Source organism: Komagataella phaffii, chromosome 1 (assembly GCF_000027005.1).
Source record: "Komagataella phaffii GS115 chromosome 1, complete sequence".
NCBI classification, from domain to species: domain Eukaryota; kingdom Fungi; phylum Ascomycota; class Pichiomycetes; order Pichiales; family Pichiaceae; genus Komagataella; species Komagataella phaffii.
The window spans coordinates 793,219-805,807 of NC_012963.1; the positions used below are offsets into that span (position 1 = coordinate 793,219).

At 41.4% G+C, this 12,589-nt stretch overlaps 6 protein-coding genes across 6 annotated transcripts; 5 read left to right on the top strand and 1 right to left on the bottom strand.

Annotated features, from left to right (window-relative positions):
• Positions 1 to 180: 180 nt before the first annotated feature.
• On the top strand, positions 181 to 1,245 carry PAS_chr1-1_0476 (uncharacterized protein; the record flags this gene model as incomplete). Its single annotated transcript, XM_002489725.1, has 1 exon — positions 181 to 1,245. The coding sequence occupies one exon, from the start codon at positions 181 to 183 to the stop codon at positions 1,243 to 1,245; it is 1,065 nt and encodes a 354-aa protein (XP_002489770.1).
• A 285-nt stretch (positions 1,246 to 1,530) lies between these two features.
• On the top strand, positions 1,531 to 5,265 carry PAS_chr1-1_0128 (Hypothetical protein; the record flags this gene model as incomplete). The annotated part of the gene is made up of 1 exon (XM_002489726.1): positions 1,531 to 5,265. One exon carries the CDS (start codon positions 1,531 to 1,533, stop codon positions 5,263 to 5,265), a length of 3,735 nt encoding a protein of 1,244 aa, XP_002489771.1.
• A 140-nt stretch (positions 5,266 to 5,405) lies between these two features.
• PAS_chr1-1_0477 (uncharacterized protein) lies at positions 5,406 to 6,308 on the top strand (the record flags this gene model as incomplete). Its single annotated transcript, XM_002489727.1, has 1 exon — positions 5,406 to 6,308. One exon carries the CDS (start codon positions 5,406 to 5,408, stop codon positions 6,306 to 6,308), a length of 903 nt encoding a protein of 300 aa, XP_002489772.1.
• On the bottom strand, positions 6,280 to 7,614 carry PAS_chr1-1_0129 (uncharacterized protein; the record flags this gene model as incomplete). The annotated part of the gene is made up of 3 exons (XM_002489728.1): positions 6,280 to 7,317; positions 7,377 to 7,461; positions 7,532 to 7,614. The coding sequence occupies 3 exons, from the start codon at positions 7,612 to 7,614 to the stop codon at positions 6,280 to 6,282; spliced, it is 1,206 nt and encodes a 401-aa protein (XP_002489773.1).
• A 254-nt stretch (positions 7,615 to 7,868) lies between these two features.
• Positions 7,869 to 8,450, top strand: PAS_chr1-1_0478 (uncharacterized protein; the record flags this gene model as incomplete). The annotated part of the gene is made up of 1 exon (XM_002489729.1): positions 7,869 to 8,450. The coding sequence occupies one exon, from the start codon at positions 7,869 to 7,871 to the stop codon at positions 8,448 to 8,450; it is 582 nt and encodes a 193-aa protein (XP_002489774.1).
• A 431-nt stretch (positions 8,451 to 8,881) lies between these two features.
• On the top strand, positions 8,882 to 11,935 carry PAS_chr1-1_0130 (uncharacterized protein; the record flags this gene model as incomplete). Its single annotated transcript, XM_002489730.1, has 1 exon — positions 8,882 to 11,935. One exon carries the CDS (start codon positions 8,882 to 8,884, stop codon positions 11,933 to 11,935), a length of 3,054 nt encoding a protein of 1,017 aa, XP_002489775.1.
• Between the last annotated feature and the right edge of the window lie 654 nt (positions 11,936 to 12,589).

Consider the following 12,589-nt stretch of genomic DNA (forward strand, 5'->3'; position numbering starts at 1 on the left):
GACGTCTGTCTGACTTTTCCTAATGGCTTCGGCTTGGGAAGAAGACAGTAAATATCACAGGTAAGCTCTTGGATGGAATTTTTTTTCATCAAGAAAGATTTCGCGGATGGAAAATAAAGTAAAACAAAATAAAATAAATAATTTTGGTAGAGGGCAAAAGATTTCACAGCTCATAAACTCATGCCCCCAAAGACCCCAGCGTGGAAGAAAATTGGCCTCAAGGTCCAAAATGAGATTTTGAATGACCCCTTTAGTGTGGAACATTTAGAAGGAGCTATAAAAACCACAAAGAAACGCACACGAGAGCCTGTCAAAAGTGAGCCTGAGGGGAGTAAGAAGGCTCCAAAGAGAAAGAAGTTACCCAAATCAGAAAGGCCACCCCCACCAGAAAAAGATCAGCTTGCTTATCTTAGACAGTTTCATGAGGATAGAGATAATTGGAAATTTTCCAAGCAGAAACAGAACTGGGTGTTGAGACACCTTTCTGTTATTCCTTCCGAGTATGAGGCAGCTCTAAGTAGTTACCTGGAGGGAATGCAGGGGCAATCTCGAGACCGTTTGGTTGGAGAGTTCAAAACGGTTGTAGAACGATGGAATGCGTTCTGTGAGCAAGCAGAGCAGAAGCTGATAAAGCAACTTGAGGAAAACGTAAAGAACGGACAGACCAAGGAAGAGGCAGAGGAAAAGGAAGGAGAAGATGAAGAGAAGGAGACAAAGGAAGAGATCAAGGCTCCTGAGTATGATTATGTGATCAGAGCCAGCAGATTGTTTAATGTTCTTACTGGAGAGAAGATATACGTGAAAAACGTCGAAATGGAGGAAGAGAAGGAGGAAGAGAAGGAGGGGGAAGAAAAAGATTTAGTAGAGGAAGAAAAACAGGAAAATGATGAAAAAGTAGAGGAAATAGATCATAAACATAAATCAAAAGACAGGGAAGATGCAGAGGATGTTAGGGATGAAGGTTTGAGCAATTTAATTGTGGAGAAGGTCGAAGTAACCGAGTTTATTGACGATACTGACTATTTGGACAAAGATGAAAAGGACGCAGAGGAATCCGAGGCTACTAATGAAGATAAGCAGGATGAGGAAACCGAAAAGAAGGAGAAGAAGGAGAAGAAAGAAAAGAAGGAGAAGAAAGAAAAGAAGGAGAAGGAGAAGAAGGAGAAGAAGGAGAAGAAGGAGAAGAAGGAGAAGAAGGAGAAGAAGGAGAAGAAGAAAGAAAAGAAAGAACGAAAATCTACCTGAACGACTTCACCTTTATAACACATTCAACACTCACTAATAGACTAGCACCATGTTACCTGTAACCACTTGTAGGCTGAAATATTCTCCAAAATTCCATCTGTACTACACACAGTATAACCTTGCAACTAATTATCATTTGGTCTGTCTCTCCTTAACCTACAAATCTTTAAAGGCCCCATGTTTCATCACTGAACCTTTGATCTGTTCACCCTTGATCATCTGACCTACCACCCTCGAAGTTTATCTGCATCTACTATTCTCTCCTTTGAACACCCCTCAAAGATCATGTCTGCTAGTGTCTCTGATTCTCAGATAAACAATCTCTTTCAAAAAACGAATGAACTGGATCAAGATCTACGGTTTATGGCTCTAAGCGATCTATACAAGATTATCTCAGAAACTCCGTCGGTTTTCACGAATTCTCCACGTTTATCTAGCCAGTTGATCACGGTGTTAATTAAGGCTCTGAAAGATGTTCAGTCAGAGATCAAGAACCAGGCTGTCAAATGTTTTAAACCACTAATGCCAACCTTGAGTAGCGAGAATGCCATTCAATTGGTTTTGAGTTTGGATGTTAAACCGAAAAAGACCACTATCACGTCCACCGTTTACACCATGGCAATGCACAACGTTTTAGAAAACTTGGTTGTTGATCAGAAGACTGCGCATACAATTGTTTCCAAATTGCTTCCTGGGTACCTGAATTACAAAGAAGTTATCTCAAAGATTGACTATATTGAAATCATCTCTGATTTAATCAGATATTTAGGAATTGCCATGGACGATTCAGAGAAAGATAAGACTTGGCGATTGTTGATTGACGTTTGTTTCCAAAATGACACATTAATTGCCAGGAAGGCAGTGGTAGCTCTGTGTTCCTTAATTAAGGTGCTGAACACTAGTCAAGTCGAACAGGTATTAGAGGGAATTGAGGAGGCATTCCAATCTCAGAATTCGAAATCAACTTCATATGCAGATTTGCCCTCTCAATCCACTAGACTTGCGCTATTATCTGGTTTTTTCAAAGTTGATTCCTTGAAATTGCACCCATTCATCAATCGAATCGTAGAGGTTATCATCTCGGAGCTACAAATAGATAAGTTGAGCAAAGTTGATGACGATTATGACAAGCAGATTTCTACGGATCAAGTTCGATCAGAGGCATTAGTTGCTCTTTCAGTCGTTGTTTCCAATACTACATATGAACAAATCAGTCTTCACATCTCTGAAATTATCAATTATTGCCGTTTATTTTTATCATACAACCCATTGGCTATTGAGGATGATGATGATTACCAAATGGACAATGACGTTGATGCTGATGATTATGCTGACTTTTCAGATGATGATGAAGAATTAAATCAATCTGACGATGATACCGATGATATTTCTTGGAAATTGAGAAGGGATTCGGCTAGACTAATAAGAACCATCTTAAAACATCAACCTTCAACTCTTTTGACGATTTACCAAGTTGTATTTGATTCCCTTATAAATCAGCTGGATGACTCTATTGATTCCGTTGTTGATGAATGTTTGATTACTTTAACAACAATTATTGAGTTCACTTCGTTGGACAGTCAATATTACAACATTGACAACTACCGGCCAACTGATTCTGACTCTCAGGAAGCTGAATCCCCACTCCTGCTGTTAACGAAAGCACTTCCAAAATTGAGTGATAGAATTAGTGCCATTCTAACTCCGAAGCATAGGTCGGAAACCAACTTGTTCTTGAAATTTTTCAGCTCTTTGTTTGATGTCACTGATGGATTGGGGGCTCAGGTAGGTCCAATTCTTGGCAAACTTGAAGTGCTAACCGATTTGAATAATACAATTAACCTTGACTTGCTGAACTTTTACGCATCTCTTTTAAAGAATAACAGGTTGACTGATTTTGAAGATTACTTACCAAAGATTTTGACTAATATCCAGTTTGCAATTTCGAGTCATGATTCCACTTTGGAGGGCCTGAACGCCTTCGATGCATTTTTACAGGCATATGTCCAAGTGACTCCTAGTAATGTATCTTTGGAGGAGTTAGAAGAACTTATTTGCTCCAAGGCATTGACTAAGAATCTGTCTAGTGAAATCCGCCAACGTTCTTTGATGGTCTTGACCAATTACATTGTCATAGTTAAAGTATCTGAGGATCATTTTTTAAAAATTGTGAAAGTCTACTCGGAATGCTTACATTTTGAATCCTTGTCGATGTGCTGTATCTTTAATATTGGGAAGGCAGTTGAACAATCATATGCCAACGACTCCTTTTCTCCCATCTTGGGTCAACAACTAGCAGAACCAGTTTTGAACTTAATCACACGAAGTGAATTTAGGTCTGCAGTTTTGACCACACTGCTGCAGTTTTCAAAAAGTAAAACAATTGAGCTCTCTCAGGATACAAAGCTGAATATAATCAACAGTCTGAGAAGAGTCAGCAAAACTGAATACAGCAACTTCTCCAAGAAGCAGCACGCCAACTTGGTAGATATCATCACGCATTTGCTTGAAAACACTGATATTGATTCCGATATCGCACAAACCCTTTCGGAAATCATTATTCAATATTCTGATTCCGACCTCATTGACCCAGTGTTAATTGTGAGATTAACAAAAGATACAACCGAGAAAATATTCAATACCCGGGAGTTTTTCCAGCATCTCAATTCGAAGGTTGGGAAGGAGAGTAAACATGGAGCTAGAATAATTGCCACAGTGTCTTGCTATATTTCTGATGATGACTCATTGATTAACCAAAACTTGGAAAATTTGAACTCACAGTTAGATTTACTATATTCTGTTCAGTTCCTTACCCAAATTATTCGCAACAGAGGTCAAAAGTTCAAGGTTCCCCTTGAGGTTTTCTTGCAACAACTTGACAATGAAGATGTGGCAATCAGACAAAGTGCAACTGAAGCTTTGGGAGTTTTGGTGAAGTACCACATAAATGAATATTTGCCAGTCGTGTTGGAGCAACTGCTGAAGGTAGATTCAAAACTCAGGCCTCTCTATCTTGAATCTTTGGTAATTGTTTCAGAATCTGTTGACAAAAAGCATGCTAATGACATTTGGGATACTGTATTCCAGTTACTTGCCAATATTGAGGATGACTCCGAGTTTGAAGAGAATACCTGCACCATAGCCTCAAAGGTACTGTTCAACATTGGTCACACATATCATGAAAGATTGATGACTCTGGCCGACAAACTGGCAATGAGTGAACTTATTCATACCAAGTACACTACAGCAACTTTGATAAAGCAATTTTACAGTGATGAATTATTGATCAAGATCCATTCGGGGTTATTCCGAGACTTGCTTGGCCGCTGTTCGTTAATGGTGTTCAATAACAACTTGCATTTGAAACAGATATCCGTGAATCTTCTGGTTTCTGCATTACATAGTGCCCCATTCATAGCATTACAAATTGTTGCAAAGGTTTTGGGGAACATAATCGACAAGGAATTATTACCCAAGAGGGAATACATCAAGGTAATTCAAATTGGACCATTCAAGCATAAAATTGACAATGGACTGGAACTACGAAAGTCTGTGTACGAAATGATCTACAACCTGTTACTGTCTGTTGAACATAGCAACCGATTTGTTTCTGTTGAGTACATAATTAATTATGAGGACATCATGATGAGTTTGATCAACAAAGGATTCAGGGATGATAATGCTATTGTTCTACTCAGCAGCATCATCTTATCAAAGCTTGTTACCATCAAACCTGGGTTGTTGTCGACGGGAGATATTTTGTCCTCGCTCATTGCTTCTTTCAACAAAATACTATCCAAACAGCTAAAAGAGACGGCGACTAAACAACAAGTGGAGAACCAGCAAGAAGCTATTAAGGCAGTTATTCGAAGTTCGAAGAAGATTGATCGGGATATTGTTAGCAATAGGAGTTTCCACAACGAAACTGGCCTTAATACGGTTCAGCTCTCTGATTGGCAAAACTATATAAAGGAGATGAAGACCAATTTCCCTTCCTACTATGCAGAGGTTTACGAATAGTCAAGATAAAGATCTAAGTAGATTTAGTTGACCGATTACATAATCTGATATATTTTTCGTCAAAGTTCAGTCTCGGAGCCCGGAGGAGTAGAAGCAAAGTACTTGCTGGCAAGACACAAAGATTCCACACGCCAGAGATCATGGAACAGCAGAGTGAGCTATTTCGACAGTTTCTAGAACCGGATAGCCTATCTCTGGTGTTGAGCGATTGGGACGGAACCATTACTAAGGAGGATACGATTCCGTTGGTCTTTGAAGCTCTTAGATTAGATAAGCCAGAAGGTTATCCTTGGGATTTCAAGTATTTCCAAAAGCTCTATATGGATCGGTTCAAAAAGCTTTTTGAGGTCCATTTGCCCAATCATGAGTTTAAGCATAGGGATACTATGGAGAAGGAGATTGAATTCCAGAAATATTTTGGAGAATTTGTTGAGATGAAGACAAAAATTGATGTTATCAAGTTGAACTGCTTTCACGGTGTTCATGTGAATAGCTTTAATAAACAGGTCGAGAATCTTGTTATCCATGAAGGGTTCCCAGAAGTCTTGCAAAAGTTAAGAGACAGAAATATTGGTTTTGGGGTGATTAGTGTTAATTGGACTCAAAAAATTATAGAGGCATATTTGAGGTCCATAGGGTTTGATCCCGTTCCCAACGAGATAATGATGATAGGAAACGATTTCGAGTTTGACGAGGACGGATATTGTCTAGGTACTTTGCGAGATGATGGAATAACAACAGGATACGATAAAATGGTTAAGGTGGTCGAAATTAAATCTAGATTGAATGGAGGGAAAGTTCTATACGTTGGAGACAGTAGTGTTGATTGTCTTGCCATGTTGAAGGCTGACAAGGGGGTAGTTATAAGAGGAGGATCGGCAAGTGAAGCTTTAAGAAAGCTAGGCCAGGAAGTTCTAGAGATAAAACAATTGGATTCTGATAATATAAAAGATATACGATTTGTCGCAGTAGATAATTGGACAGATCTGGAAAAGTGTCTTGATATCCAAGACTCTATAGTGTTTCAAGGAGATCGTCCCTAGACAAGTTGAGTAGCTTTACCCTGCTAACATAATCGTCGTGGTTGATGTAAGCACCACACATTCTACGTTCCCCAGTGAAAGAGGTCCTTCTGGAATGAAAAACCCTCCAGTTATCAAAGATGAGACATTGTCCCGGTTTCAATTGGTGAAAGAACTCGTTGTCCTTGGATTCAATGATATCGTTCCATTTCTTGATTGCAGCGTAGAACAGGGGGACTTCAGTTTCAGGGTTTTTAAAGGACAACCCGTTCATGACTGAACGATCGCTCGTGTTCCAGCGGACCTGGATGACATTTCCCTCGTTATCATGATTGATAATGGGTTTAGCATGAGATGGTTGAATGAACACATTTTCCTCTCCGGCGGAATGAGCTGGAACTGGAATTTTTGATAGAATTTCATAATACTCAGGGTTCTGCTGCTTCAAGATATTGGCAGCATGAAGCGAATCGCAGAGGGTGGTGATTCCACCTTCTCCAGTGTGCTTCAAAAGATGAAACAGTTGCAAGCCAGCGGGGTCAGTGAAGTAAGTGTTGTCGATGTGCAATGGGATAGCGACATCACTGTAGGCATTGTCATGAGTTGACAAATCAGACGTAAAATCCCAGAATCCACCATAGTGGGTAGGTCTAATAAATGCAATTCTTTCTATCAACTTCTTAGTCGATTCTGGGTCAACAGGGGTGTTGTTAACAAAACAAAACCCATATTTCCAGATTTTCAGACACCATTCTGCAATCCCATCGTCTGTGCTGGTGTCCATCACTTTGGAGTACTCAACCTGGGGCAAATTCTCTTTCAGAAATTCGACATTCCACGGAACTTTGTCCAACTTACCGTTACCAGAATGGATTTTAGCACCAGACTCCGGGTTCAACGGTGGCCAATATGAGTTGTTTGCAAGAAATTTCAGGTCATACTTGCTTTGATGTTCGTCAGGCCATACCACATTCACACTCAGTCCATCCTCCGAAGCCGAGACGTGGTGTGGAGAGATTTCCAACGGGATCTATTGTTAGTAAATTAGCTGATCACAAAATTTTTTTAAATAAGTGTCTTGTGACTTACCTCTGGAGAATTCACCAGTCTTTGAATTGTCAAGTGATCATAGCACTGTTTACATCTACAATGGTCTCTAAGCCAAATATAATGACTGAAAAATGACGCTGTTAGTACCGCAAAAACGCTGATTAGTATCGAATTTCCCCAATTAAGCTACTTACAACTTTGTTTGTCCTTGAGGAAGGTCTACAACCAAATACTTGTCCTTTTGTATAAACATCTGCAAAAAGTGCTTTCTGATCATATTCACCCCAGATAATTCGTCGCATAGACAATGACGTGGTAGTGCATCACTCACGGCCTTTCACACAATTTGCCATTCTTCGCGCATCTTTTGGCTTTATAACCTGATTTTACAGCCGGATTTGTTTAAGCTTTTTGTCCCAGCAAGCACACATCTACACAAGGTGGAAACTAGCAATCCATCAAATTATAAGCATAATCAGTTGACATAACCTCACTACCAATTGACCGGTCAAAAGTGAGCTAGAAGAAACAATGAACGAGGATTCGACCCTACACTTTACGCCGCCTTTGAAGCCGGTGAGCAGAGCAAACTCAATGGACCCTATCCCACAACCAGTAAAAGTCCCCGTGGAGGATTTTTTTATCCCACCACCGGGGCTAGTGCGGAGGTCAACATCAAATTACAAGAACGAGATGTCCAAGGCAAAGCTTCGCAGGCAAGGAAGCGCAGGATCCAAGGAAGAGGAGAAAGCAATATTTGACCACATGTCGCCTCAAAATCTCAAAAGAAGGTGCTCCACCGAGCTGAACAGTGCGCTCCCAAATATGGACCCAAGCTCAACCACAATTGCAGAGCGCAATGGGGTTGAGTTTACAGGTCATACAAAGAATAATTCTCTGTTGGATCAGGTTAAGGAAAAGGGAGAACACATGTACAATAAAATTCACGACAAATGGGAAAACCGATTTGAATTTGGATTGAAGAGTTGCGATGAGTCTTCCGCATCTGTCAACGCACCCAATTCAGATGAAGAAGAAGATCCGTTGACCTCAAGGAAGGGCAGTTTTGATTTTAACGAGTATAAGGGAGTAATGTACAAAAAGGGGAAATAAATAGGCGAAATAACAGTGCATATCATAGTTTACGATCGTATTGATTGCGATCAGATCAGATTGAATCAATAGTAATGAAATTAACACCCTTCTCAGAGTGGACTGAATCGACCTAAAAATGGTTTGGAAGGGCATGGCTGGTACGTGATTGCTCGATTTGGCAATAACCTTGCATTTCAACGGTTTTTTTTCGAGCTTTTTATTATTAGTTTTTGCTGCATCCGTGTCGCTGTGCATCAGTAGATTTCTAAAGTAGAAATGAAACCAACCTTCTTTGTTAATGTGCCTGATTCACGGGTATTTGAGGTAAAAAACAGGACCTAATGATCAATGGCTGGTGTCATCCACCATCCAACGGTTATATATATGAGTAGCATAGCATTCAGGTTGTTCCGTAATCATATCAAACCTTTCTCTCGTTAGCTTCCCAAATGTCATTCTCTTCCAACGTGCCACAACTTTTCTTGTTGTTGGTTCTGTTGACCAATATAGTCAGTGGAGCAGTCATTTCAGTATGGTCCACCTCAAAGGTTACGAAGACTTTTACTGCCGCTCCAAGAACTGTCACTGTTTATGCTGATGGTGACGGAGTTGTACCATCCAAGTCGGCCGATGGGGACTCAACGAAAGCAGCCACTGGAGAAATTTCAAATGGCAATTCGAACGAAGGATCAAACCCAAATGAACTTCCCGCATTTTCCACTATCTACGGCCCCAGTGGACGGTACGAACTATACCTCTCCACAAGCTATAGTACTTATGCTACCACTCTCTACTACACTAGCACAGCAACTTATGGTACCATTCGTTCTTCAGCCGCACCTGCAAAGGAGACTCAATCGGTAAGTGAAACTGAAAAAATCATCTCAGTGAATCCAATTGAGGCCTCCACGGCTCCGACGACTACCAGCACGGTTTTTTCGGCTACAACATCAATCCCAACAAGTTCTTTGGGACGAATCAGCACAGGATTAGAGACTTCAATTTCTAGCAACCCTCTGGTCACAGAGCCTGTGGCAACTTCGTCGGCCTCAAGAACTATAGAAACTGCAACCTTGACTGAAAGTGTGCAGATTAGCACCGGTCTAGTGAACGGAACTCGGTCAACTTCAACTTATGAAACTTTGAAGACAGTCTACAGTAGCTTCAATTCGTCTACAATAATTGGAACTGCGACTGCTACGCAAACCTCACTTGGCTCGACTTTCACAACTTTGTCAACGCTCTATAGTAGCTTCAATTCCTCCAGCGCCATTGGGACTGAAACTGCAACAGAAACTTCAAAGGTCTCTCCAACTCAGACTACCGTGCCAAGTCCAGATGTTGGTGTCGTAGATTTGTTCGAAACTATCGACACTGCACCACCTCCAAGTGTCTTCTCTAGACAGGATTTACCTCTTCCATTGTTGAGCTCAGTGTCTAACAACGGCAAACCCTACCAGACCAACAAGTTTTACCAAAACATTGTTATTGGTGATCAAAAGGGGGCGGTAATCACCTATCCATACAGTGTATTCTACACTTCTGAAAACCATCTCGGGCTGGGAATCTCTCACTACACAGAGAGTGATAAGGTGTTTGGGCCCACCAATTCAAACGGAGCCTCCAGTTACTTCCTTAATCCTACCCTGGTTGGTCACTTAGTTTTATCGGCCAAAGAGTTCACATCTTCAGGATTGAGTTTGCAAGTTTCAGAGTTGAAAGAATTGTCAGTATTGGCAACTTTGCAATCCTCCAGCGGATCTGTTCACGCTCCATTGGTGGAAGGAATGGGATTTGTCTCTGGGGTTTACGAGGGATCTCTGACACTCAGACTGAGCTCTCAAGTTGGTTTTAAGACTCTAACTCAGGAGACTTCTAAAACTCTTCCTTCCGGAGTTCTAAAGTTCAGAGTAACTCTTTTCAGTGATATTGAATGGTTGGTTTATGTGACACTCCCAGAGGGCACTTCGTCAGACTACAAGTTAGAAATCACAGACAATTACACCCTGCAAGGAACCGAGTCGGTTGACGGGTTAATTGTGCAAGTTGCCAAGGCAGCTGAGAAAGAAGAGTCTGAAATTTACTACGACTATGCGGCTGGTATGTACCCTGAGTCTGCAGTGGTTACCGGTTCGACAGATATTTCCACCAATGTTGCCTCATATAGTATCGTATATGACACTAAGGGGAAGTCATCTTCAGGAAGCACCCTAGTGTTTGCCCTACCCCACCAAGTCGACTCCATCGACGAATCAACCAATGCTCGTGACACGGGAGTTCAATTGGAATCAACCACCAAGGGCAAACTAAGGGCTTACCTGACCAATGTCCTAGGACTCCAAGAGACCGTAACCTCTCAAATCCAATTTCTGCCTTGGGCCTCTTTCATGAGTAAAACTCTCTCATACACAGCACAACAACTACAAGAGCTTGCCCAAATTGCCAATGACGAAATCTCGCAGGACATCAAAAATGCAGTGACGGGGCTGGACTCCAACTACTTTTCAGGAAAAGTCCTGGACAAGTATGCTTACATTTTGCTGGTCATTTCAGACATCATCCAGGACGATGAGGTTGCTCTGAGTCTTTTAGAGACCTTGAAAGAGACTATTGGAGTGTTCACCTCAAACCAGCAGTACTATCCACTAATGTACGACACAAGGTATGGAGGAGTGACATCCACTGGGTCTCAAAGTGGAGACACCGGTGTTGACTTTGGATCTGCATATTACAACGATCACCATTTCCATTACGGTTACTTCATCCACGCAGCAGCTGTAATCGGACATGTCGACAACAAGATAGGCAATGGGACCTGGGCTCAAGCCAATAAAGACTGGGTCAACTCTTTGGTCAGAGATGTTGCCAACCCTTCAGATGGGGATTCTTACTTCCCTGTTTCCAGGTCTTTCGATTGGTACCAGGGCCATTCGTGGGCCAGCGGGCTGTTCTCCGCATACGATGGACGAAACCAAGAGTCTAGTTCGGAAGATTACAACTTTGCCTATGGAATGAAGTTATGGGGAGCAGTAATTGGCGATACCTCCATGGAGCAGAGAGGAAACCTGATGCTTTCTATAATGAGTCGAGCTATAGGAACGTACTTCCTCTTTGAGGACAGCAACGCTGTGGTCCCATCGGAGATCATCCCCAACAGGGTTGCGGGAATTCTGTTTGAAAACAAAATGGATTACACCACTTATTTTGGTACTAATAAGGAATACATCCACGGTATCCACATGCTGCCTATCACACCAGCCTCCTCGTTGATCAGGACGCCCCAATTTGTCTCTCAGGAGTGGTCCTCTGTGATTTCAAACATACTGCCAGATGTGAACTCAGGATGGACGGGAATTCTGAGATTAAACCAGGCACTTTCTGATCCTGTGTCTGCATTTTCATTTTTTTCAAATGATGATGTATGGAACAATAACTATCTAGATAATGGCCAAAGTCGTACATGGGCATACGCATTTTCTGCAGGACTGGCTAATTCCGTTTAAAGAGGTGTAATTTCATATATAAAATTTGGCGATATTTTTAATAAGGTACCACACATAGTTGACGTTGATTGTGCTGTTCTTTTCGCGATAGGACAGGTGCACGGGAGATCATCCTTGTATCTTTTCTTTTTGCATGTGGGTCTTTTTTTTTTTCTCTTGTCGCCTAGAATTGTTATTTCATTCCATTCCATTTCATTTTGACTTCTGACAGTCCCTCCCCACTGGTAACAATCTGCCAGTAAAAGTTTCGTCAGTTTCTTTCTTGGTCCAACTGGGAATGGAAGGGTGCAGCCTCTCATTTCTGTTGTGCCCTTTCAAGGCGTGTTTACCATTTTCGGCTGATGGGAGTGGACTAAAAGGAAATTACCCTATTGACACAATCCGACTTTCGTGGATCTTGTTTTAGTAAACCCATTTTTGGGTTGCTTTTGAACAAAAAAAAAAGACACAAGTCTGCATATTACTAAGAATTACCATGGTAACATATTGCACTTGCATGCGCAGAATGCATTAACAACAAGCAGCTCAGAAAGGCTGAAATTGAGGATACGCGCTTCATTAAAAAATGCTGCGTTTGAAAATGTGTGCAACAACTTTGCATCAGCACAGAAAACACGACGCAGTAGTCCTAGTAGGGTGATATTTGGCCGCCAT